Source organism: Scyliorhinus torazame, chromosome 12 (genome assembly GCF_047496885.1).
Source record: "Scyliorhinus torazame isolate Kashiwa2021f chromosome 12, sScyTor2.1, whole genome shotgun sequence".
Classification (NCBI taxonomy): Eukaryota; Metazoa; Chordata; class Chondrichthyes; order Carcharhiniformes; family Scyliorhinidae; genus Scyliorhinus; species Scyliorhinus torazame.
The window spans coordinates 224,427,659-224,454,190 of record NC_092718.1 but is presented as its reverse complement, the minus strand read 5'-3'; the positions used below and the strand labels follow the sequence as shown (position 1 = coordinate 224,454,190).

The following is a 26,532-nucleotide window of genomic DNA, read 5'->3' as shown; positions in this document are numbered from 1 at the left end:
GGGAATGGGGAGTGGGTGCAGTGGGAGACGGGGACTAGGTGCAGTGGGAATGGGGAGTGGGATTCTACATCCCTGGACACCCGGTGTTATGGGCCAGGGTTTAGAGAACCCAAAGTGACCCACAACCTTTAATAGATTGTGGTATGGGAAGCACACGGCCCACTCTACAGGTGTGGTGGGGCAGTGGGGGTGGGGAATGGGTGCAGTGGGGGATGAGGAGTGTGTGCAGTGGGGCTGGGGAGTGGGTGCAGTGGGGCTGGGGAGTGGGTGCAGTGGGTAGTGGGGGCAGTGGGGAGTGGGGAGTGGGTGCAGTGGGGAGTGGGGGCAGTGGGGGGTGGGGAGTGGGGCAGTGGGGGATGGGGAGTGGGTGCAGTGGGGGTGGGGAGTGGGTGCAGTGGGGAGTGGGGGAAGTGGGGGGTGGGGAGTGGGGCAGTGGGGGATGGGGAGTGGGTGCAGTGGGGGTGGGGAGTGGGTGCAGTGGGTAGTGGGGGCAGTGGGGAGTGGGGCAGTGGGGAATGGGGACTGGGTGCAGTGGGGGTGGGGAGTGGTTGCAGTGGGGAGTGGGGGCAGTGGGGAATGGGGACTGGGTGCAGTGGGGATGGGGAGTGGGTGCAGTGGGGAGTGGGGCAGTGGGGAGTGGGGCAGTGGGGGATGGGGAGTGGGTGCAGTGGGGGTGGGGAGTGGGTGCAGTGGGGGTGGGGAGTGGGTGCAGTGGGGAGTGGGGGCAGTGGGGGTGTTGAGTGGGGGCAGTGGGGGTGGGGAGTGTGTGCAGTGGGGGTGGGGAGTGGGTGCAGTGGGGGTGGGGAGTGGATGCAGTGGGGAGTGGGGGCAGTGGGGGTGTTGAGTGGGGGCAGTGGGGGTGGGGAGTGGTGGCAGTGGGGGTGTTGAGTGGGTGCAGTGGGGGTGGGGAGTGGGTGCAGTGGGGGATGAGGGGTGGGTGCAGTGGGGGACGGGGCCTGGGTGCAGTGGGAATGGGGAGTGGGTGCAGCGGGGAGTGGGGAGTGGGTGCAGTGGGGGATGGTGCGTGGGGAGTGGGTGCAGCGGGGGGTGGGGAGTGGGTGCAGTGGGGGATGGGGAGTGGGTGCAGCGGGGGATGGGGAGTGGGTGCAGCGGGGGGATGGGGAGTGAGTGCAGTGGGGGGATGGGGAGTGGGTGCAGTGGGGGATGGGGAGTGGGTGCAGCGGGGGGTGGGGAGTGGGTGCAGCGGGGGGATGGGGAGTGGGTGCAGTGGGAGTGGGGAGTGGGTGCAGTGTGGGGATGGGGAGTGGGTGCATTGGGTGATGGGCAGTGGGTGCAGTGAGGGGGTGGGGAGTGGGTGCAGTGTGGGGATGGGGAGTGGGTGCATTTGGGGATGGGGAGTGGGTGCATTGGGGGATGGGGAGTGGGTGCAGCGGGGAGTGGGGAGTGGGTGCAGTGGGGGATGGTGCATGGGGAGTGGGTGCAGCGGGGGATGGGGAGTGGGTGCAGCGGGGGATGGGGAGTGGGTGCAGTGGGGGATGGGGAGTGGGTGCAGTGGGGGATGGGGAGTGAGTGCAGTGGGGGGATGGGGAGTGGGTGCAGTGGGGGATGGGGAGTGAGTGCAGTGTGGGGATGGGGAGTGGGTGCAGTGTGGGGATGGGGAGTGGGTGCAGTGTGGGGATGGGGAGTGGGTGCATTGGGGGATGGGCAGTGGGTGCAGTGGAGGATGGGCAGTGGGTGCAGTGGGGGTGGGGAGTGGGTGCAGTGTGGGGATGGGGAGTGGGTGCATTGGGGGTGGGCAGTGGGTGCAGTGGGGGGATGGGGAGTGGGTGCAGTGAGGGGATGGGGAGTGGGTGCAGTGGAGGATGGGCAGTGGGTGCAATGAGGGGGTGGGGAGTGGGTGCAGTGGGGGGATGGGGAGTGGGTGCAGTGAGGGGGTGGGGAGTGGGTGCAGTGTGAGGATGGGCAGAGGGTGCAGTGAGGGGGTGGGGAGTGGGTGCAGTGTGGGGATGGGCAGTGGGTGCTTTGGGGGATGGGGAGTGGGTGCATTGGGGGATGGGGAGTGGGTGCAGTGGGAGATGGGAATTGGGTGCAGTGGAGGATGGGCAGTGGGTGCAATGAGGGGGTGGGGAGTGGGTGCAGTGGGGGGATGGGGAGTGGGTGCAGTGGGGAGTGGGGGCAGTGGTGGTGGGTAGTGGGTGCAGTGGGGGATGGGGAGTGGGTGCAGTGGGAGATGGGGATTGGGTGCAGTGGAGGATGGGCAGTGTGTGCAATGAGGGGGTGGGGAGTGGGTGCAGTGGGGGGATGGGGAGTGGGTGCATTGGGGGATGGGGAGTGGGTGCAGTGGAGGATGGGAGTGGGTGCAGTGAGGGGGTGGGGAGTGGGTGCATTGTGGGGATGGGCAGTGGGTGCTTTGGGGGATGGGGAGTGGGTGCAGTGGGAGATGGGGAGTGGGTGCAGTGGGAGATGGGGAGTGGGTGCAGTGGGAGATGGGGAGTGGGTGCAGTGGAGGATGGGCAGTGGGTGCAATGAGGGGGTGGGGAGTGGGTGCAGTGGGGGTGGGGAGTGGGTGCAGTGGGGGTGGGGAGTGGGGGCAGTGGGGGCAGTGGTGGTGGGTAGTGGGTGCAGTGGGGGATGGGGAGTGGGTGCAGTGGGAGATGGGGATTGGGTGCAGTGGAGGATGGGGAGTGGGTGCAGTGGGGAGTGGTTGCAGTGGGGGATGGGGAGTGGGTGCAGTGGGCGGTGGGGAGTGGGTGCAGTGGGAATGGGGAGTGGGTGCAGTGGGGGGTGGGGAGTGGGTGCAGTGGGCGGTGGGGAGTGGGTGCAGTGGGAATGGGGAGTGGGTGCAGTGGGAATGGGGAGTGGGTGCAGTGGGGGGTGGGGAGTGGGTGCAGTGGGCGGTGGGGAGTGGGTGCAGTGGAGGATGGGGAGTGGGTGCAGTGGGAGATGGGGATTGGGTGCAGTGGAGGATGGGGAGTGGGTGCAGTGGGGAGTGGTTGCAGTGGGGGATGGGGAGTGGGTGCAGTGGGGGATGGGGAGTGGGTGCAGTGGGAATGTGGAGTGGGTGCAGTGGGCGGTGGGGAGTGGGTGCAGTGGGAATGGGGAGTGGGTGCAGTGGGGGGTGGGGAGTGGGTGCAGTGGGCGGTGAGGAGTGGGTGCAGTGGAGGATGGGGAGTGGGTGCAGTGGGAATGTAGAGTGGGTGCAGTGGGCGGTGGGGAGTGGGTGCAGTGGGAATGGGGAGTGGGTGCAGTGGGAATGTAGAGTGGGTGCAGTGGGCGGTGGGGAGTGGGTGCAGTGGGAATGGGGAGTGGGTGCAGTGGGAATGGGGAGTGGGTGCAGTGGGAGACGGGGACTAGGTGCAGTGGGAATGGGGAGTGGGATTCTCCATCCCTGGACACCCGGTGTTATGGGCCAGGGTTTAGAGAACCCAAAGTGACCCACAACCTTTAATAGATTGTGGGATGGGGAGCACACGGCCCACTCTACAGGTGTGGTACAGCAGAAATGGAAAAGTATTTTTTAAAGCAAAACATTGTTTATTCTATGAACTCCTATGAACCATGGAATGCTGACATGGTAGCACAGTGGTTAGCACAATTGCTTCACAGCTCCAGGGTCCCGAATTCGATTCCCGTTTGGGTCTGTGCAGACTCTGCACGTTCTCCCCGTGTGTGTGTGGGTTTCCTCCGGGTGCTCCGGTTTCCCCCCACAGTCCAAAGGTGCAGGTTAGGTGGATTGGCCGTGCTAAATTGTCCTTAGTGTCCAAAATTGCCCTTGGTGTTGGGTGGGGTTACTGGGTTATGGGGATAGGGTGGAGGTGTGGGCTTCGGTAGCGTGCTCTTTCCAAGAGCCAGTGCAGACTCAATGGGCCGAATGGCCTCCTTCTGCACTGTAAATTCTATGATTCGATGAAACCCCTCAACTCCACGCTCTCAAATTCCAATGTGCCGACTTGAGCTGATGGCGTACAGCTGGTTTAGACATCCTTCTTTAGTGTCTATCCTCTCTCACCCCTCCGCCTTGCCCTGGCAACACACTGCCATCTGCAACAATCCTTTTCCCACTGACCACCCAACTTCACCTCCTGCTCCGATATTGTAAACAGTGCAGTCTTCTTGTTGAGGTTGTCGTTCTATGGCTGTCTGATGCTGTGTTTTGTTTGCTGACTCTGTTTTCTCTCGTACAGGATTTCACATTAAACCTGAGTTCATCAAACAATCAATGAAGTTTTACAAGTCGCAGCCGCAACTTTTGACCGGTGTAAATGCGAAGGATACAGACATGATCAACTCATGGGTGCAGCAGATGACAGAGCAGAAAATCAAAACATTTTTGAATGAGGTTCCAAGTACCATTTTGCTGCTCCTGCTCAACGCAATCCATTTTAAAGGTGGGTGTGGCTTTATTCTCAACATCTCTCCGAGACTCTGCTGTGTTACAACAACCTGGGCAAGCGCACGGTCAATTCCTGCCCCACAGGCCCTCGAGTCCCAACATAAATGAATTAACCAAAAGTTTGTGTGAAGTGTGTGGGATTTTTGTCCCTCGGCTGCTTCAATGACTTACAGGCACCAGAGTTTGTCAGTAAAACACAAAAGAACTGTTTATTTCTAACGAGAAGAGATAAACGTGTAATGGCGATAATAGAACAACGGTCTGCTAATCTAATTATTTCCCAACCACCGTCCCACCCGCCACACACACACACACACACACACACAAGACAGATGCCCAGTGGGGTAGGGAAGGATCAAAATAATGGGGATTAAGGGATGTGAGAGGCGACTGTCTTCACTGATGAGGTAGTGATCTTTGTAGTCGGCTATCTTCTCAGGACAAGAAGTGTTGAAACCCATTGATTGGATTGGACCTTCTAGTTTGCACCCTCAATTAGAACCTGCAGGCTGTAGAATTTCCTCTGGGGAGTCACTTTCACTTGATTGACCTCCATTGGATTGGCTCTCAGTCTCGCTGAGGCAATCTTAGAATTCTCTGGCTGGGAATTTAAAAGAGGGTTTTCCATCAACTCTACCTCTAGAGCACTTGTCTGGCCTTTGTGCAGGTTTCCTGACTGCAGGATAGAGAGGAAGGAAAAGGCTTTTTCTTCCAGATCATTAGAGAGAGCTTTCAGCAATGCCTTCCTCAGCCTTTCAAAAAGAGACTGCTTGCAGTCTTTTAATGAGAAATTAAATGCCAGCCTTAGCTGGGACCGTGAGTCCCCACCTGATCGCTCCTGGGCTTAAACAGAACAGACTCAAAATGGAGTTTGCCGCCTTTGCCAGAAGGTTCTGGAACTCCTTCAACCAATCAGAATCGAAAACCAGCAAGCCCCAGGATTCCACAGGAGCTAGCCAAGTCCATCAAAATGTGACCGCACTAGACTATGCCACATAGCACGCTGCACTGAGGGGAGTCCTTGGACCAGTTCAAATAGTACCTTGTACCGGGGATGTTTCAGTTTAAAAACAAAGTCTGCAGAATTGTGGAATCCAGCATAACAGAACATAAAGGGGACTACAGAGGAAAGCCAGATATAAACGGGGAAAGCAAAGTTTGAACATGAGGCTCCTTACATACCTCCCCAAAAGAATGAAGCACAGGATATGAATGTTCCATTATGAAGTATGCAAGACATACAACATCCACACGTTCCTGTCGAAACTAATCCCATTATACAACTCCCTTGCCCTGTTTCGACATTAGTAATGATTTTGTTTTTAACACATGACAAAGTACCTGCAATCGCATTATCGTTTTCAGGAAATATATACAGTTTTTACATCAAGTGATTGAAACAATAACTCTGGCAGAAAAATCTTGCGTTCTGTGTTTTCAAATGTCTGTATAAATGAAAGTAGTGAACAGTTTGAGAAAGTCTGGATTATCATAGACTTTACAGTGCAGAAGGAGGCCATTCGGCCCATCGAGTCTGCACCGGCTCTTTGAAAGAGCACCCTACCCAAGGTCAACACCTCCACCCTATCCCCATAACCCAGTAACCCCACCCTACACTAAGGGCAATTTTGGACACTAAGGGCCATTTATCATGGCCAATCCACCTAACCTGCACATCATTGGACTGTAGGAGGAAACCGGAGCACCCGGAGGAAACCCACGCACACGGGGAGAACGTGCTGACTCCGCACAGACAGTGACCCAAGCCGGAATCGAACCTGGGACCCTGGTGCTGTGAAGCAATTGTGCTATCCACTATGCTACCGTGCTGCCTGCCGTGGATGGCCAGCACCAATTCATCACCGACATGGCCGTTTTTCTCTCAGACTCACCTTGGCGTCCTGCGGACCACAACACTTTTGACTCGTTTCTGCAACATGTGTCGCCTCTCAGTCTCTAACTGAGCCAGTCTCTAACTGAGCCAGTCTCTAACTGAGCCGGTCTCTAACTGAGCCGGTCTCTAACTGAGCCGGTCTCTAACTGAGCCGGTCTCTAACTGAGCCGGTCTCTAACTGAGCCGGTCTCTAACTGAGCCGGTCTCTAACTGAGCCAGTCTCTGACTGAGCCGGTCTCTAACTGAGTCAAGATGGATGTGAGTCAAGATGGATGTGGCTTTGGTGGTTCAAAGTCTCGGAGGTCCACATCATGGGTGGTTACCAGAATTCCCTCTGGTTCTTCCCTACAACTTTGTCGATGCTCCTTTAGCACCTTCGCTAAACCTGCCTCTCTCTGCCCCCCATGTAATGCTATGAGTCTTTCCTGAGATACAACTTCCACCTATCCCATTCACAAATACCTCGGGCGGGATTCTCCGCCCCGCCACATTTCTGCCTCGACCCGCCGGCGGGATTCCCCGTTACGCCGGCCGGTCAATGGGGTTTCCCATTCTGGGGCAGCCCCACGCCGTCGGGAAACCCCCGAGCGCCGGCCCAGAATCCCGCCCCCAAGCATTCACTGAGCTCTCTGGAGGGAAAACAAAATCCTTCTCCAGCACAAGGGTTTGAGTGGCCCCTGTGTCTCTTAAAATGGTTATTGGTTTGGCTCCATCTGTCGAGGGAAATGGGGTGACTTTTCTCTCAGACACAAAACCAGCATCTCTCATTTACCTCATTCCAGGGTCCCAGGTTCGATTCCGGCTTGGGTCACTGTCTGTGCGGAGTCTGCACATCCTCCCTGTGTGTGCGTGGGTTTCCTCCGGGTGCTCCGGTTTCCTCCCACAGTCCAAAGATGTGCAGGTTAGGTGGATTGGCCATGATAAATTGCCCTTAGTGTCCAAAATTGCCCTTAGTGTTGGGTGGGGTTACTGGGTTATGGGGATAGGGTGGAGGTGTTGACCTTGGGTAGGGTGCTCTTTCCAAGAGCCGGTGTGGACTCGATGGGCCGAATGGCCTCCTTCTGCACTGTAAATTCTATGATGATGATATACCTGCTCCCACAGCAGTGTTCATCTTAGATAAGTCTAGTTAACGCTGCAGTCTGCGCTGTAGCATTCGCCTCACGTGCTCCCTTTCCAGAATCCTCCCTAGGAACTCCCACATGTCCCATGGGCTTTCCTTCCAACTTCCAACATGCTGAATGTAACAAGGTGGGACACATTCAATGGTGACACCTGGGCTCCCAAGTCTCACCTTCAGCCCCAGTACCTTCCTTCCTGGTCTGGGGAGGTGATCTCGGAGCATTCCCAGCTATCCATTCTCGACCTTGGCTGCCTGTCTTCCTTCCACTCTCCCATTTCCTTTTCAGAATTATGGGGGTGATGGAACAAAGGTTTAATTTTATGGATTAGCTCCTAATTGCTCCTTGCCTGGCAGTTTGCACACTCTGTTCTCCAGCATGGGTTATTACTGAAGGTCAGGAGTTCTTAAACTCCTCTGAGAGAATGATCTCTCGTCGAGCCTCCTAGGCTCAACTCCCAAAGCTCATACCCACCTATCAAAATAGTTCTGCTTAACCCTTTCGACCCGGCTGTTTCCTTAAATTCAGAAACTTTTGCTGATATGCTTCGCAAACTAATTCATATGCACCCAGAATAGTGGCCGGGATTCTCCGACCCCGGGCCGGGTTGTAGAATGGCCGGGGGGGGGGGGGGGGGGGGGGGCGCAATTCACACGACGACGCCCCACCGCCGGTCAGCCAATTCTCCGGTCACCGGAGAATCGGCGGCATTGGTGCCGGCCAGGAGCCGGTCTACACGCCCCCCCCCCCCCCCCGGCGATTCTCCGCGCGCGATGGGCCGAGTGCCCGCCGACTTAGGCCGGGTCCCGGTGGCGCCGTTCACGTGTGGTCCTACCCGCCAGGACCCCGGCGTTCATGTTGCGGGAAGGGGGTGGCCTGGTGGGGGGGGAGGGGAGATCTGACCCCGGGGGAGGCTCCTCTGTGGCCTGGCCCGCAATTGGGGCCTACCGATCGGCGGGCAGGCTTCTCCTGGTGGGGACATGTGTTCCTCCGCGGCGGGCCCGTGTACCTCTCTGCCATGTTGCATCGGGGCCGGTTACGGAGAAGGAAAGTAGCGCGTACGCGTGAATTAGCGCCGGCCGTAGCGAGCATGCGTGAATTTGCGCTGGCCGTAGCGAGCATGCGTGAATTTGCGCTGGCCGTAGCGAGCATGCGTGAATTAGCGCCGGCCGTCGCGCGCATGCGTGAATTTGCGCCGGCTGTAGCGAGCATGCGTGAATTTGTAGCGAGCATGCGTGAATTTGTAGCGAGCATGCGTGAATTTGTAGCGAGCATGCGTGAAATTGTTGCAAGCATGCGTGAATTTGTAGCGAGCATGCGTGAATTTGTAGCGAGCATGCGTGAATTTGCGCCGGCCGTAGAGAGCATGCGTGAATTTGCGCCGGCCGTAGCGAGCATGCGTGAATTTTCGCCGGCCGTAGCGAGCATGCGTGAATTTGCGCCGGCCGTAGTGAGCATGCGTGAATTTGCGCTGGCCGTAGCGAGCATGCGTGAATTTGCGCTGGCCGTAGCGAGCATGCGTGAATTTGCGCCGGCCGTAGCGAGCATGCGTGAATTTTCGCCGGCCGTAGCGAGCATGCGTGAATTTGCGCTGGCCGTAGCGAGCATGCGTGAATTTGCGCCGGCCGTAGCGAGCATGCGTGAATTTGCGCTGGCCGTAGCGAGCATGCGTGGGCCCGTGGCACCCGTTCTGACGCCGGTATCGCCAGCTGAAGCTGTGTGAAGCGCTCCAGTGCCGTGCTGACCCCTGTGCGGCTCAGGACCGCTACTCCTAGGGGTCTGTTGACGCCGTCATAAAACCCGCCGGCGTTTACGACTGCGTCAACGCTTAGCCTCAGGATCAGAGAATCCTGCCCAGTATTTTCCTTTCCCCATTTGAATTCTTAGACTCCTGCTCTGCCAGGGAGCATCAACTTCCTGTTCCTGCCCCGTCAGTTTACACCGCATGGGTATTGTCCACTTTTCTCTTGGCCACTCTATTTGGTTTTACTATTTTCTCTCTCCAAAGCCTTAAAAAAGGTTTCCATCTCCTTCACTCCAAATTTTGGGAGGGCCTGTATAAATTTAAACGTAACTCCACTGGGCTCTAGAATTAGGCTCCCCTCTTCCCACTCATTTGCAGTGGCCAAAGCTGGAAGTTCCTCTCTTTTACTTTTTCATCTCTCCTCATTTCCATCTCCATTTCCTTTTGCTGCATCTCCATTTCTTTTTCTATTCTTTTCAATTCCCTTTCCTGCTCAAACTGCAACCGGACTATCTCCAGCTCAACGTCCTCGCCTGAAAATATCCTTGATGCTCCGCTCCATCTGGGCCCGTGTTCCGAGCATCTCGTTCGAATTTAAATGTTGACCAATTATATCTGATTTCCTAGATCTTGCCGGTACTTCTATTTTTAATTCACCTACCAGTTCGACTAGCTTGTCTCTTTGCGAAGCTCTTTTATATAAACCAGAGTTATCCCATCCACCTGAGGAAGCTCTTCGCAGTTTCCGAAGCTACTCCTGTTAGATCACTACAAACCTGGGGCGGGATTCTCCGCAATCGGTGCGATGTCCGCCGACCGGCGCCAAAAACGGCACAAATCAGTCCGGCATCGCGCCGCCCCAAAGGTGCGGAGGTCTCCGCATCTTGAGCGGCCGAGCCCTGACCTTGAGGGGCTAGGCCCGCGCCGGACTGATTTCCGCCCCGCCAGCTGGTGCGAAACTGACTTTGCCGGGCGGCGCATGCGCGGGGGCGTCAGCGGCCGCTCACGGCATCCCCGCGCATGCGCAGGGGAGGGGGTCTCTGCCGCCTCCGCCATGGTGGAGACCATGGCGAAGGCGGAAGGAAAAGAGTGCCCCCACGGCACAGGCCCGCCCGCGGATCGGTGGGCTCCGATTGCAGGCCAGGCCACCGTGGGGGCACCTCCCGGGGCCAGATCGCCCTGCGCCCCCCCCCAGGACCCCAGAGCCCGCCTGCGCCGCCTTGTCCCGCCGTCCCAAAGGTGGTTCAATCCACGCCGGCTGGCGTGGGCGGACAGCGGCGGGACTTCGGCCCATCGCGGACCGGAGAATCGCCGGGGGATTCCCGCCGACTGGCGCGGCGCGATTCCTGCCCCCGCCGAATCTCCAGTGGCGGAGAATTCGCGACACGGCGGGGGCGGGATTCACGCCGGCCCCCGGCGATTCTCCGACCCGGTGGGGGGGGGTCGGAGAATCGCGCCCCAGCTGGTGTCTCTTTCTAAAATTTAAACTGCAACCCAAATTCACCATCTACCGTTCCAAAAATCCCAGACGAACCCTCAATTTATGTTACAACACCATGGGCTAGTGAGCAGTCAATTCCAACCCCACACAACCCAGATTCACAACACAAGCGAATTAACCAATAATCCGTATAAAAAATACCCAAACTCTTTGACCCCTGGCTGCCCAGTAATTACAGTCAATAAGTTTATTAGTTTAAACACAATTACTGTTTATTTATAACTAGAAGAAATGAAATATGCAGTGAAAACAGTTGGTTAAATGTACTGTAGCAACTGACCCCCCCCCCCTTAACTGCCCCACCCTCTACCCACACACACCAGACAGACAAATACAGAGGGGAAGGAAAAGGGTGAAAAATAATAAGGATATAAAAGTCAAAAGTCTTTGCTTCAGATGGTAGGTTCTTTGGTAGCTTTACTTCATACCAGCCATGAGATTATTAATTCCATATATTTTAATGAGTTTAAATTCCAATTCCACCTGCCTTGCTGGGATTCGAACTCGTGTCCCCAGATCATTATCCTGGATCTCTGGATTACTAGTCCAGCGACAATTCCCGTAGCACCACCGCATCTCCCATAAACTGCAGAATCAGGCCATTCTGCCCATTGATCTTGTGCTGGCTCTTTGAAAAGTCACTCTTTTCCAATAGCTCTTCATATTTTCCCTTTCAAGGATTTCGCCAGTTCCATTTTGAAAGGTATTATTGAACCTGCTTCCTCCGCCCTGTCAGTCAGCACCTCCCATCTTCCATCGGGCCATTGTGTCAATCACCATCGATCGCTCACTGACTCTCACACCACCTGCAAACAGATTCTCCTCATTTATTCAGTCAAACTCCTCACCATTTGAAACCTCCCTTTAACCTTCTCTCCTCGGTGCTGAACAATTCCAGTTTCTCCAAATCAGAGAAAGAGAAATCAGCTGAGAGAGTCACTAAGCACTTTTATATTTCATTCCAACACACATAGGCATGTGGCAAGTTCAGTTTGATCCTCACGCGACCTCTGATGATATCTTTTACAAGGAGGACGGAAGTTACATCAATGTGGCAATGATGCAGCACCCCAAATACCCCATCAGCGGTTTCCATGACGATGACCTGCAGATCGAGGTAAACACCACTTCGCTCAATGACTGTTTTTATTCTTTCCCTGTTTTCCCTTTGCGCTGTCAGGACATACATGCCTTGGACGTGGCTCAGAGGAGGTTTATCAGGTTGCTGCCTGGAATGGGCGGGTTGTCTTGTGTGGAAAGGTTGGACAGACTGGCCTTGTTTCCACTCGAGTTTTTGAAGACTGAGGAGTGATTTAATTGATGTTTATAAGACCCTGGATGGTCCTGACAATAATTTGGTCTGTAATTATCAAGATGGAGGTTTGGAGCTCAGGCCTTGTGGCAGTGAGTAACTGGAAACAATTGCAGTTGTGTAACACCTTTTTTGACCCCTTCATAGAATGGTACAACCCACAAGGAGGCCATTCGGCCATGTAGCCATGTTTGCTCTTTGGTAGAGATTGTCCCACAATGGTGTCCTTCCACACAGGCTCAAAGGGAGGATTAGCCTCATCCAGTTCCTACCTCCTAATCCCTCAGGATATCCCAAATACTTCCCAGCTATGAATTCCAGTTATTGTAATGTAGGAAGCATGGCAGCCAATTTTCACAAAGCAAGATCCCATAAACTACAATGAGGTGAATTACCAGATCCTGTGCTCCCAGGGATGTGGGTCGTGGGGAAATTCCCTTTCCTCTTCTTCAGATAGCACTATGGAATATTTTACATTCACCAAGAGTGCAGACAAGGCTCCCAGTTTGAGGACAGCTTCTCTGACACTGTCACACTCCTTCTGTACTGTACAGGAAGTGGCAGCTTAGGTTACAGGCTAAGGTCTCTCGTGTAAGATTCAGACCAACAACCCGCTGACTGAGAGTTGAGATTGTGGCCAGACCTGAGCAACAGAATATAAGAACATGGGAGAAAAGAGCAAGAGAATGAGGCTATTCAGCCCCTCGAGCTCTTAGCATCTAACGGGTCAAACCCCTTAAAGTTTTCCATGTTCCCAATGAAATCACCAATCACTCTTCTCAACTCTGGGAGTATAGACCAATTCTACTCAATCTCTCCTGATATGATAACCCTCTCATCCATGAATCAGTCCAGTGAATGCCTTTGGCACTCTCTCGGATGTACCTTTCTGTTACAAAACTACACACAACACTCAGGGTGTGATCATCTGATGGAGTGTCAACATTGACCTGAAACATTAACCCTGTTTCTCTCCACAGATTCCGCCCATCCTGTTGGGTATTCCCAGCAGTGCTGTTGCTGCGATTGGTATCATTTCTCCCGTTTTTGCATCTAAGGGAAACACATTTACTTTCAATAATTGACGTACTTGTAAAAACTCTTTGAAAGTTTTTTGTATCTTCCTAGCTTCCTGCCATATTCTCTCTCCCCAGGGCAGCACGGTGGCGCAGTGGTTAGCACTGCTGCCTCATGGCGCCGAGGTCCCAGGTTCAATCCCGGCCCCGGGTCACTGTCCGTGTGGAGTTTGCACATTCTCCCCGTGTCTGCGTGGGTTTCGCCCCCACAACCCAGGGTAGGTGGATTGGCCGCGCTAAATTGCCCCTTAATTGGAAAAAATGAATTGGGTACTCTAAATTTATAAAAAATAAATAAATAAATATTCTCTCTCCTCTCCCTATATCAGTTTCCCGGGCCAAAGTTTTCTTTCCATCCTGCCCACGGTATCGGCCAGTCTCGCTGGCGGTGGCCGCTTGCCAGGGAAAGATGCCGCGAAAGCGGGGGTGTGGAAAATCCCAACTTTGGTTTTCCATTGCCAAACTCTAAACACCTCCCAATCCTCAGCCTTATTATTCCTCTTGATCGCATTATAAACCTCTTCTTTTAATCTAAAACTATCTACAAATGTGATTGTTGGACACAATTGGATTATTTTTCCTCTGGGTTTATATTTCTTCATGGAATGTGTATTTGTTGCAAATCATGAGGTCATTCCTGACAATTGCTGAAAACAACGTCAGTCTCACACACATCGGGACAATTCACAAGATTACCAACCTGAAAGGGAACAACTATTTATACTGCCAATAGGAGAGTGTGATCGATTGACAAGTGGATTCTGATTCGCAGTGGTGTGGTCATGGAATATTCAAATTAATTCTTTAAATGCTCTCCATTTCCGATCAGTCATCTGACCTTTTAATCACCTTTCCCAATCTAGTTTAGTCAATTCGCCCTCAAATCTGCATAATGCGTATTGTTCAGGCGTAAAACCCGAAACGGCCTCTCCTGGTGCACCCAGCACATCGATCCTCCCACCTGGATGGAGAGTGATTTTTAAAAAATGTATTTCTCTGGATCTGGGTGTTGCTGGCTCGGCCAACATCTATTGCCCACCCCTAACTACCCTTGAGAAGGTGGTGGTGAGCTGCTGCCTTGAGCCGCTGCTGTGCTGTTTGGGAGGGAGTTGCCGGATTTTGATCGAGTGACAGTGAAGGAAGTATTTCCCAGTCAGGGTGGTGAGTGACTTGGAGGGGAACCTCCAGGTGGTGGGGTTCCCCGGTATCTGCTGCTCTTGTCCTTCTAGATGGTAGTGGTCGTGGGTTTGGAAGGTGCTGTCTGAGGAACCTTGGTGAGTTACTGCAGTGCATCTTGTAGATGGGACACACGGCTGCCGCTGTGTGTCGGTGGTGGAGGGAGGGAAATTTTAAGGTGGTGAATGAGGTGCCAATCTGCCAGATTTTGGCCCTTTCTCCCAGCGTATCCATATCCGTCTATAAACCCCCCTCCTCTTCACTGGCTGCTTGTTCCTCTTGTGGGGGAATCTAGAACGAAGGATCACTGTTTAAGACCGAGATGAGGTAAAATATTCTTCTGAGGGGATGGGAGATATTGGAATTCTCTTCCTCGTAAGGTGGTCGAAGCAGAGTCTTTGAATATCTTTATGGCTGAGGTAGATAGATTTCTGATAAGCAAGGAGGTGAAAGGTCATTGGGGTAGGTAGGAATTTGAAGTTGAGATTAACATTTGATCAGCCATGAATGGCGGAGCAGGGCTAGAAGGGCTAGAAGTGCTGAGTGGCCAACTGCTCCTAATTCTTGTTTTCCCACCCTAGGACAAAGTAACTCAGCGTCAGTGGGTGATCAGTTCTCCAATCAGTTGAGGCCTTGTCCCCTTGCGCGGCAGGGCCTGGAGGATAGGGCCCTGATTTGGAGCCAAGGTCACGCTGAGCTGTGACTGGCCAGGAGCTGGTATGGTCATTAATTAGTGTAACTAATGTTATGTCGGATTGAATTGGGAGCGACTGTTGTATTATGAGTTCTTTGGATGTTGCAATGTTGAGATCCTGACACGTGGATATTTAAACATGAGCTGTTTATTGTTAGTCTTTAACTATTTACAGATCCCAGGTCACTGTCATGCATGGAGCTGCTCCTCGAGGAGCTCGATGGAGCAGAACCCTGTAGTTGCTTTCCACTGTGTCTTTGTAGCTGCCAATCTGACAGGTATTACATTGGACCATAGAAAATATATGGCACAGCAAGAGGCCATTTGATTCAACCAGTCTGCGCCATGACGTCACTCCCACCAATGTCTCCAGGAATATGTCTAGCCAAACTTAGCAACCCTAGAGCCAGGAGGTGAGTTACTCTCCACAGGATTTCCAGCCCCTGACCTGCCCTGGAAGCCACAGTATTAATGTGTCTGGGTCCAGTTCAGTTTGTGATCAATGGTAACCCCCAGGATGTTAATTGTGGGAGTTTCAGCGATGGTAATGCCATTGTCAATGTCAAGGTGTGGTAGTTAGATCCTCTCTTGTTGGAGATGGTCATTACCTGGCACTTGTGTGGCGCAAGTGTTATTTACCACTTGTCAGCCATTAACGGAAATGATGGTATTTAGTGAGGAAGGGGCGGGTGCCAGTAAACAGCAGACTGGACCCTTTGGCCTGAATATCCAGTCCCACCAACAGGTCCCTATTCCATCAATGCAAACCGTAAGCCTCTGCTGTTCCTGGTCCACATCTCTGGAATTTGAATTGTTGCAAAATCTTCAAATTGGTAATAGTTGTGAGTTTTACCTTTGGTGTATGTCAGAGGAAGTCACGGATACACCATTACACAATAACAGTGACAGCTGTTAGCCTCGCTGACAATTTCCTTTACAATTGGCTGCACCAGTTTTCCTGGTGTTTTACAGAGTGGGACTGAACTGTTTCAGTTTTTGGTCTGTGGTGAGTTAGCTGATTAAATCTGGAGCACTTACCCTCTGATGTGTTGGGTGTTCTGGATCACATACAGGTCACCAACACTTGAAATAGTGCAACACTATTTTATTGAATCATTAACTGTTTAAACATACTCAGACTGTGGGTTAACACGATACTAGCTTTAACTAAAGACCTTTGCCTTGTCCTAACCAGTCGATGCACTCAGCACCTGGTGAATGTCTGTGCTGCAGGCTGTGAGCTCTGTCCTCCTAGCTAGCTGCAACTCGAATGAGCAGGAACTCTGATGCCCCCTGTCTTTATAGTGCGTGTGCTCTCACTGGTGATTGGCTGCGGTGTTGTGCGTGTTGATTGGTCCCGCTGTGTGTCCATCAGTGTGTGTCTGCACCATGATATACTGGTGTATATTATGACACTCTCCACCTTCGTGCTGTTTGACAATCCCAGGTCAAACTCCAACAGTATTTAGCATGCTGGACCGAAACCCCAATATTTTAGTTTGTTTTAAGACTGTGCGGAAAGAATGATTCGCTCCAGGAGTGACTACATGAAGAAATAGGGTTTGGTATTTCTAAAACAAAGCTTTATTATAAATACAATATTAAACTTTTAACTTCACACCAAAAAGAACAGCTTACAATTATCATTTAACACTACTACTCAATTCCCCATTAAACAACAAGAAAAGAAATATACACTCTTAATCCATCATAAAATTAGCAGCACATAGAGTGATACTTGTGGTACAGAAAAAGATTCTGGCTCTGGTTAGAACCACTTCAGACTCTGAATGTCTTCAAATAGCTACCTCAACTGGGTTGTTTCAGTCTCTTCCTTGCCTTCAGCGAAGACTGCTCTGCTTTTAAATATTATTATTATTTTTTAAACTATCCAACTGGGAGAGAAAGCTATCTTTATTGGTGGTCTAAAGAAAACAAGAATTGCCAGATCACATTTCCCGTACCAGCCTCCCCGAACAGGCGGCGGAATGTGGCGACTAGGGGCTTTTCACAGTAACTTCATTTGAAGCCTACTTGTGACAATAAGCGATTTTCATTTCACATTTCAACTCTTCGCCCAAAAGCTTTTCCAAAAACGTCTCTCTCTCTCAGCTCCACCCAGCACTGACATCACCTCCCCAAGCTGAAATACAAATTCACTTTCCAGGGACTGAGAGCACATTATCTCCCCAGGGACTGTCCCCAGTCAAACCACAGTGCATTAGCCCAGACTGAAAAACACATTCCTCTGTCAATTTCACCTTCTGGCTGCTAAAGGCTCCTGGAACCTGCAAAACCATGGGCGAAATTCTCCCCCAACGGCGGGATGTCCGCCGACTGGCGCCAAAGCCGGCGCCAATCAGACGGGCATCGCGCCGGCAAAAAGGTGCGGAAGTCTCCGCATCTTTGGTGGCCTAGCCCCAACATTGAGGGGCTAGGCCGACGCCGGAGGGATTTCCGCCCCGCCAGCTGGCGGAAATGGCGTTTGTTGCCCCGCCAGCTGGCGCGGAAATGCGGCGCATGCGCGGGAGCGTCAGCGGCCGCTGTCAGTTTCCCAGCGCATGCGCGGGAGCGTCAGCGGCCGCTGTCAGTTTCCCGCGCATGCGCAGTGGGGAGAGTCACTTCCGCCTCCGCCATGGTGGAGACCGTGGCGGAGGCGGAAGGGAAAGAGTGCCCCCACGGCACAGGCCCGCCCGCGGATCGGTGGGCCCCGATCGCGGGCCAGGCCACCGTGGGGGCACCCCCCAAGGTCAGATCGCCCCGCGCCCCCCCCCCCCAGGACCCCGGAGCCCGCCCACGCAGCCTGGTCCCGCCGGTAAATACCAGGTTTGATTTACGTCGGCGGGACAGGCAATTCCTGGGTGGGACTTCGGCCCATCCGGGCCGGAGAATCCAGCGGGGGGTCCCGCCAACCGGCGCGGCCGGATTCCCGCCCCCGCCCAATCTCTGGGAGCGGAGACTTCGGCGGGGGCGGGGGCGGGATTCACGGCGGCCAACGGCCATTCTCCGACCCAGCGGGGGGTCGGAGAATGACGCCCCAGATATTCCTTTTTAAAACCAGGACCACTGCAGTCAAACACACTCTAACCCCAGGATTTTAACCTTTAAACTGCCCAGTACATTTATAATCCTAAAATCCTCCATTCCTCACAGCTCCAACCTCCAGTGACAGAAGAGGCCATTCGGCCCATCGAGTCTGCACCGACCCTCTGAAAGAGCACCCCACCTATGCTCACTCCCCTGCCCTATCCCTGTAACCCCACCTAACCTGCACATCTGTGGACATGCTTCTGTGATTTGATGTAATTCTATGTCTGCCAGCAGCTACTGTTACAGGATAACTCCAATATAAATGTACCCTTTCGAAGAAAATGAAATGCTGTGCGGTGGAGTTGGTGATAAAGGAATCGGAGTCTGATGTGTGTTGTCTCTAATCCAGATGATTGCTATTTATTTCCCTAGGTTGCCAGATTATCCTTCAAACAAAACATGAGTTTCATTGTTGTGAAGCCCACGGTGACAGGGAAACTGGACCACATTGTGTCGAAGTTAAATATCAGCCAGCTACTGGCCCACTTTTTCAAGGCTCGCCCAATGCTGGTCAAGGTGCCAAAACTCAACATAGATTTTGACGTTGAACTAAGCCAAGCGTTGAAGAGCCTCGGTATGCCTCACCAACTCAAATACATCTCTAATGCTGTGAGCCAATCGCTAATCCACTCAAAATTCACCTTGAGAAGAATCCTCACTTCCACCAATTTCAAAACCTAAAGTGTGGCTGTGACTCAAAAACTTTAAGAGTGTGTGTGTGAGTGTCAGACTGTGTGTGTGTGTGACAGAGACAGTGGGTGTGAGAGTGTGAGTGTGTCAGTATATATTTTTTTTTACAAAACATTTTATTTAAGTATTTGTGATTTTGTAACAATAACAGAGAAACAGTGTACAAACAAATATAACCATCGTGCAACGGCCATCTTCCTCCCTTACAGATCCCACCTTTCCTACACACTAATCTAAACTAACACCTTGGACATGACCCCCGCAATCCCCTGCCAGAATCCCCTAAGTTTCGGACATGCCCTGAACATGTGGACATGGTTCGCTGGTCCTCCCCCACACCTTGCACACCTGTCTGGTATCCCAAAGAATCTGCTCATCCAGGCCACTGTCATGTGAGCCCGGTGAACGACCTTGAACTGTATCAGGCTGAGCCTGGCGCATGTTGTGGATGCGTTGACTCTACTCAACGCGTCCGCCCAGAGGCCCTCCTCTATCTCTCCTCCTGCATCATCTTGCCAGTATGTCAGTATATATTTTTCCTCCACAGCTCCATTTTTCCTTCCCCTCACCAATAAATTCTGGTGGAGAGGAAACCCGAGACACTACACGTGTAGTGTCTCCCACCCGCCCTCCTCCTCTAACCTAATAATAAGACCCATTGGTGTGAGGTAAGTACCATATTGTATTATTATTATTTCATTTTTTAAAAATTTAGTAGTTAGCCAGATCTTGGTAGAAAGTTAGAGGAATGGCAGGGAAGGGAGTGCAATGTTCCTCCTGCAGGATGTTTGAGGTGAGGGATGCAGTTAGTGTCCCTGCTGATTTTACCTGCAGGAAGTGCTGCCATCTCCAGCTCCTCCAAGACCGAGTTAGGGAACTGGAGCTGGAGTTGGAAGAACTTCGGATCATTCGGGAGGCAGAGGGGGTCATAGATAGCAGCTTCAGGGAATTAGTTACACCAAAGATTGGAGATAGATGGGTAACTGTAAGAGGGACTGGGAAGAAGCAGTCAGTGCAGGGATCCCCTGCGGTTGTTCCCCTGAGAAACAAGTATACCGCTTTGGATACTTGTGGGGGGGGGGGGACTTACCAGGGGTAAGACATGGGGTACGGGCCTCTGGCACGGAGTCTGTCCCTGTTGCTCAGAAGGGAAGGGGGAGAGGAGCAGAGCATTAGTAATTGGGGACTCGATAGTCAGGGGCACAGATAGGAGATTTTGTGGGAGCGTGAGAGACTCACGTTTGGTATGTTGCCTCCCAGGTGCAAGGGTACGTGATGTCTCGGATCGTGTTTTCCGGGTCCTTAAGGGGGAGGAGATAGGTAGGAAAGGGGACAAGGATGTCAGGCAGGCTTTCAGGGAGCTAGGATGGAAGCTCAGAACTAGAACAAACAGAGTTGTTATCTCTGGGTTGTTGCCCGTGCCACGTGATAATGAAATGAGGAATAGGGAGAGAGAGCAATTAAACACGTGGCTACAGGAATGGTGCAGGCGGGAGGGATTCAGATTTCTGGATAACTGGGGCTCTTTCTGGGGAAGGTGGGACCTCTACAGACAGGATGGTCTACATCTGAACCTGAGGGGCACAAATATCCTGGGGGGGAGATTTGTTAGTGCTCTTTGGGGGGGGTTTAAACTAATGCAGCAGGGGCATGGGAAACTGGATTGTAGTTTTAGGGTAAGGGAGAATGAGAGTATAGAGGTCAGGAGCACAGATTTGACTTCGCAGGAGGGGGCCAGCGTTCAGGTAGGTGGTTTGAAGTGTGTCTACTTCAATGCCAGGAGTATACGAAACAAGGTAGGGGAACTGGCAGCATAGGTTGGTACCTGGGACTTCGATGTTGTGGCCATTTCGGAGACATGGATAGAGCAGGGACAGGAATGGATGTTGCAGGTTCTGGGGTTTAGGTGTTTTAGTAAGCTCAGAGAAGGAGGCAAAAGAGGGGGAGGTGTGGCGCTGCTAGTCAAGAGCAGTATTACGGTGGCGCAGAGGATGCTAGATGGGGACTCATCTTCCGAGGTAGTATGGGCTGAGGTTAGAAACAGGAAAAGAGAGGTCACCCTGTTGGGAGTTTTCTATAGGCCTCCAAATAGTTCGAGGGATGAAGAGGAAAGGATGGCGAGGATGATCCTGGATAAGAGCGAAACAGGGTAGTTATTATGGGAGACTTTAACTTTCCAAATATTGACTGGAAAAGATATAGTTCGAGTACATTAGATGGGTCATTTTTTGTACAGTGTGTGCAGGAGGGTTTCCTGACACAATATGTTGACAGGCCAACAAGAGGCGAGGCCACGTTGGATTTGGTTTTGGGTAATGAACCTGGCCAGGTGTTGGCTTTGGAGGTAGGAGAGCACTTTGGGGACAGTGACCACAATTTGGTGACGTTTACGTTAGTGATGGAAAGGGATAAGAATACACCGCAGGGCAAGAGTTATAGCTGGGGGAAGGGCAATTATGATGCCATTAGACGTGACTTGGGGGGGATAGGTTGGAGAAGTAGGCTGCAAGTGTTGGGCACACTGGATAAGTGGAGCTTGTTCAAGGATCAGCTACTGCATGTTCTTGATAAGTACGTACCGGTCAGGCAGGGAGGAAGGCGTAGAGCGAGGGAACCGTGGTTTACCAAAGAAGTGGAATCTCTTGTTAAGAGGAAGAAGGAGGCCTATGTGAAGATGAAGTGTGAAGTTTCAGTTGGGGCGATGGATAGTTACAAGGTAGCGAGGAAGGATCTAAAGAGAGAGCTAAGACGAGCAAGGAGGGGACATGAGAAGTATTTGGTAGGAAGGATCAAGGAAAACCCAAAAGCTTTCTACAGGTATGTCAGGAATAAGCGAATGACTAGGGTAAGAGTAGGACCAGTCAAGGACAGGGATGGGAAGTTGTGTGTGGAGTCTGAAGAGATAGGCGAGATACTAAATGAATATTTTTCGTCAGTATTCACTCAGGAAAAAGATAATGTTGTGGAGGAGAATGCTGAGACCCAGGCTATTAGAATAGATGGCATTGAGGTACGTAGGGAAGAGGTGTTGGCAATTCTGGACAGGCTGAAAATAGATAAGTCCCCGGGGCCTGATGGGATTTATCCTAGGATTCTCTGGGAAGCCAGGGAAGAGATTGCTGGGCCTTTGGCTTTGATTTTTATGTCATCATTGGCTACAGGAATAGTGCCAGAGGACTGGAGGATAGCAAATGTGGTCCCTTTGTTCAAAAAGGGGAGTAGAGACAACCCCGGCAACTATAGACCGGTGAGCCTCACGTCTGTTGTGGGTAAAGTCTTGGAGGGGATTATAAGAGACAAGATTTATAATCATCTAGATAGAAATAATATGATCAGGGATAGTCAGCATGGCTTTGTGAAGGGTAGGTCATGCCTCACGAACCTTATCGAGTTCTTTGAGAAGGTGACTGAACAGGTAGACGAGGGTAGAGCAGTTGATGTGGTGTATATGGATTTCAGTAAAGCGTTTGATAAGGTTCCCCACGGTAGGCTATTGCAGAAAATATGGAGGCTGGGGATTGAGGGTGATTTAGAGATGTGGATCAGAAATTGGCTAGCTGAAAGAAGACCGAGGGTGGTGGTTGATGGGAAATGTTCAGAATGGAGTTCAGTTACAAGTGGCGTACCACAAGGATCTGTTCTGGGGCCGTTACTGTTTGTCATTTTTATCAATGACCTAGAGGAAGGCGCAGAAGGGTGGGTGGGTAAATTTGCAGACGACACTAAAGTTGGTGGTGTTGTCGACAGTGTGGAAGGATGTAGCAGGTTACAGAGGGATATAGATAAGCTGCAGAGCTGGGCTGAGAGGTGGCAAATGGAGTTTAATGTAGAGAAGTGTGAGGTGATTCACTTTGGAAGGAATAACAGGAATGCGGAATATTTGGCTAATGGTAAAGTTCTTGGAAGTGTGGATGAGCAGAGGGATCTAGGTGTCCATGTACATAGATCCCTGAAAGTTGCCACCCAGGTTGATCGGGTTGTGAAGAAGGCCTATGGAGTGTTGGCCTTTATTGGTAGAGGGATTGAGTTCCGGAGTCAGGAGGTCATGTTGCAGCTGTACAAAACTCTGGTATGTCCGCATTTGGAGTATTGCGTACAGTTCTGGTCACCGCATTATAGGAAGGACGTGGAGGCTTTGGAGCGGGTGCAGAGGAGATTTACCAGGATGTTGCCTGGTATGGAGGGAAAATCTTATGAGGAAAGGCTGATGGACTTGAGGTTGTTTTCGTTGGAGAAGAAGGTTAAGAGGAGACTTAATAAAGGCATACAAAATGATCAGGGGGTTAGATAGGGTGGACAGTGAGAGCCTTCTCCCGCGGATGGAAATGGCTGGCACGAGGGGACATAACTTTAAACTGAGGGGTAATAGATATAGGACAGAGGTCAGAGGTAGGTTCTTTACGCAAAGAGTAGTGAGGCCGTGGAATGCCCTACCTGCAACAGTAGTGAACTCGCCAACATTGAGGACATTTAAAAGTTTATTGGATAAACATATGGATGATAATGGCATAGTGTAGGTTAGATGGCTTTTGTTTCGGTGCAACATCGTGGGCCGAAGGGCCTGTACTGCGCTGTATCGTTCTATGTTCTATGTTCTCTGTGTCAGTGTGTATGTGAGTGTGTGAGCGGGTGTCAGTGTGTGAGAGTCAGTATGGGTCGAACCAAATAGGAACAAAGCCCCATAGTGAGTGCATTTGACTCCGTGTTTCCCGGTGCTCACAGCAGCGAGACACCCCACTATCTAACGGGCATCGAGTTAGACCGGGGCCTCGGTGGGGAGTGTGTGCCCGAGGCTGCACTCAGCCCGTTTTCTGCATTGAGGAACACATCAGTGTGGCGAGAGATAAGACACCATTTTAACTGCCGTTCCGATCTATCGAGCTCCCGACCCGACCCTCGGACCCCCCCCGAATTGCCAACGTACTGTAAGGGGGTCCCGGCATCTCCCCCCCCATACCCACGCAGTGCACCCCCCTCCCCAGCCTGATCACAGCCTCGCATAAACTGCCAGCACCCCCTGGCAACAGTGCCACCTAGGCACCGTGGCAGTTCCAGGCTGGCACCCAGGTGGCCCTGCCAGGGTGTCTCGGTAGCACGAGCAGTGCCCGGGTGGCACCCCGCCCAAAGGGCATGCACTTAGGGGTCTCCAATCCCCCGGGAAACCCCTACGAGTGCCGCTCTGTCTGGTCCCTGTTTGTGGAGAACGTTGAACGGCGCTCGCCCGAGATCTCCCCGGCGAAGGGGTTAGACCCCAACCCCTCGGGGTCTGCATTTTAAAATGAGACTAACTGCCTCGCTTCAATCTGCAGATTTGCCACAACATGATCCTGCCCACAATGGGCGGGATTCACATCGCAACGTCCCACGAGATTGCGTTAGGTCTCATGAGGTGTAGTAAGCCGGGTAGATCCGGGAGCAGAGACTCCCAACATTTACCGGCCACATTCCACCGTGACGCCCTGCCAAGCGTAGAGCGTGCCCTGTGTGTCTGTGAGTGTCACTCTGTGTGAGTGTGTGTCTGTGAGTGTCACTCTGTGTGTGAGTGTGTGTGTGTCTGTGAGTGTCACTCTGTGTGAGTGTGTGTGTGTCTGTGACTATCACTCTGTGTGTGGGTGTGTGTCTGTGAGTGTCACTTTGTGTGTGAATGTGTGTGTCTGTGAGTGTCACTCTGTGTGTGGGTGTGTGTGTGTGTGTGTGTCTGTGAGTGTCACTCTGTGTGTAGATGTGTGTGTGTCTGTGAGTGTCACTCTGTGTGTGGGTGTGTGTCAGTGAGTGTCACTCTGTGTGTGAGTGTGTGTCTGTGAGTGTCACTCTGTGTGTGAGTGTGTGTGTGTCTGTGAGTGTCACTCTGTGTGAGTGTGTGTGTGTCTGTGACTATCACTCTGTGTGTGGGTGTGTGTCTGTGAGTGTCACTTTGTGTGTGAATGTGTGTGTCTGTGAGTGTCACTCTGTGTGTGGGTGTGTGTGTGTGTGTGTGTCTGTGAGTGTCACTCTGTGTGTGAGTGTGTGTGTCTGTGACTATCACTCTGTGTGTGGGTGTGTGTCTGTGAGTGTCACTTTGTGTGTGAATGTGTGTGTCTGTGAGTGTCACTCTGTGTGTGTGTGTCTGAGTGTCACTCTGTGTGTGAGTGTGTGTCTGTGAGTGTCACTCTGTGTGAATGTGTGTCTGTGAGTGTCACTCTGTGTGTGTGTGTCTGAATGTCACTCTGTGTGTGAGTGTGTGTCTGTGAGTGTCACTCTGTGTGTGTGTGTGTCTGAGTGTCACTCTGTGTGTGAGTGTGTGTCTGTGAGTGTCACTCTGAGTGTGTGTGTCTGTGAGTGTCACACTGTGTGTGGGTGTGTGTCTGTGAGTGTCACTCTGTGTGTGAGTGTGTGTGTCTGTGAGTGTCACTCTGTGTGTGAGAGTGAGTGTGAGATTGAGTGTGAGAGAGTGAGAGAGAGAGTGAGTGTGAGAGTGAGTGCGAGAGTGAGTGTGAGACTGAGTGCGAGAATGAGCGCAAGTGTGAGCGCGAGAGTGAGTGCGAGAGTGAGTGCGAGAGTGAGTGCGAGAATGAGCGCGAGTGTGAGCGCGAGAGTGAGCGCGAGAGTGAGTGCGAGAGTGAGCGCGAGAGTGAGCGCGAGAGTGAGTGCGAGAGTGAGCACGGGAGTGAGCGCGGGGATGAGCGCGAGTGAGAGTGAGTGTGAGTGTGACTGTGTGGGTGTGTGAGAGGGAGTATGAGCGTGTTTGTGAGCTTGTTTGTGAGCGTGTGGGTGAGTGTGTGGGTGAGTGTGTGGGTGAGTGTGTGCGTGAGCATACGTGTGTGGGTGTGTGTGGGTCTGTGTGTGTGTGGACGAGTGTGTAGGTGAGTGTGTGGGTGAGTGTTGTGGGTGAGTGTTGTGGGTGAGTGTTGTGGGTGAGTGTGCGGGTGAGGGTGAGTGTGTGTGGGTGTGGGATTGGGTGAGGGTGTGGGTGAGGGTGTGTGTGAGTTTGAATGTGTGGGTGAGTGTGCGGGTGAGTGTGCGGGTGTGTGTGGGGGTGAGTGTGTGGTTGAGTGTGTGGGTGAGAGTGTGGATGAGGGTGTGAATGTGTGGGGGAGTGTGTGGGTGAGTGTGTGGGTGTGTGTGGGGGTGAGTGTGTGGTTGAGTGTGTGGGTGAGAGTGTGGGTGTGTGTGTGGGTGAGTGTGTGGGTGAGGGTGTGAATGTGTGGGGGAGTGTGTGGGGGAGTGTGTGGGGGAGTGTGTGGGTTTGTGTGTGGGTGAGTGTGTGGGTGAGTGTGTGAGTGAGGGTGTGAATGTGTGGGGGAGTGTGTGAGGGAGTGTGTGGGTTTGTGTGTGGGGGTGAGTGTGTGGGTGAGTGTGTGGGTGTGTGTGTGGGTGTGTGTGGGGGTGAGTGTGTGGGTGAGTGTGGATGAGTGTGAGTGTGTGTGTGTGGGTCAGTGTGTGGGTGAGTGCGGATGAGTGCGGGTGAGTGTGTGTGTATGGGTGAGTGTGTGGGTGAATGTGTGGGTGAGTGTGGATGAGTGTGAGTGTGTGTGTGAGTGTGTGTGTGTGTGGGGGGGTGTGTGTGGGTGAGTGTGAGTGTGTGTGTGAGTGTGTGTGTGTGTGTGTGGGTGAGTATGTGTGTGAGTGTGTGTGTGAGTGTGTGTGTGGGTGTGTGTGTGGGTGTGTGTGGGTCAGTGTGTGGGTGAGTGCCGGTGAGTGTGTGGGTGAGTGTGTGGGTGAGTGTGGATGAGTGTGAGTGTGTGTGTGTGTGTGTGGGTGAGTATGTGTGTGGGTGTGTGTGTGTGGGTGAGTGTGTGGGTGAGTGTGTGGGTGTGTGTGGGTGAGTGTGTGGGTGAGTGTGTGGGTGAGTGTGTGGGTGAGTGTGTGGGTGAATGCATGTGGGTGAGTTTGTGGGTGAG

General features: G+C 52.6%; 1 protein-coding gene across 2 annotated transcripts in view; it reads left to right on the top strand.

The window, feature by feature from the left end:
- Window positions 1–26,532, top strand: part of serpinf2b (serpin peptidase inhibitor, clade F (alpha-2 antiplasmin, pigment epithelium derived factor), member 2b) — a 136,692-nt gene that overhangs the window by 84,125 nt on the left and 26,035 nt on the right. For both annotated transcript variants that reach the window (XM_072470011.1, XM_072470012.1), the window contains exons 5-7: window positions 4,146–4,349; window positions 11,589–11,731; window positions 18,335–18,536. In XM_072470011.1, the coding sequence (XP_072326112.1) occupies window positions 4,146–4,349; window positions 11,589–11,731; window positions 18,335–18,536 (549 nt within the window). The remainder of the gene's footprint in view (window positions 1–4,145; window positions 4,350–11,588; window positions 11,732–18,334; window positions 18,537–26,532) is intronic.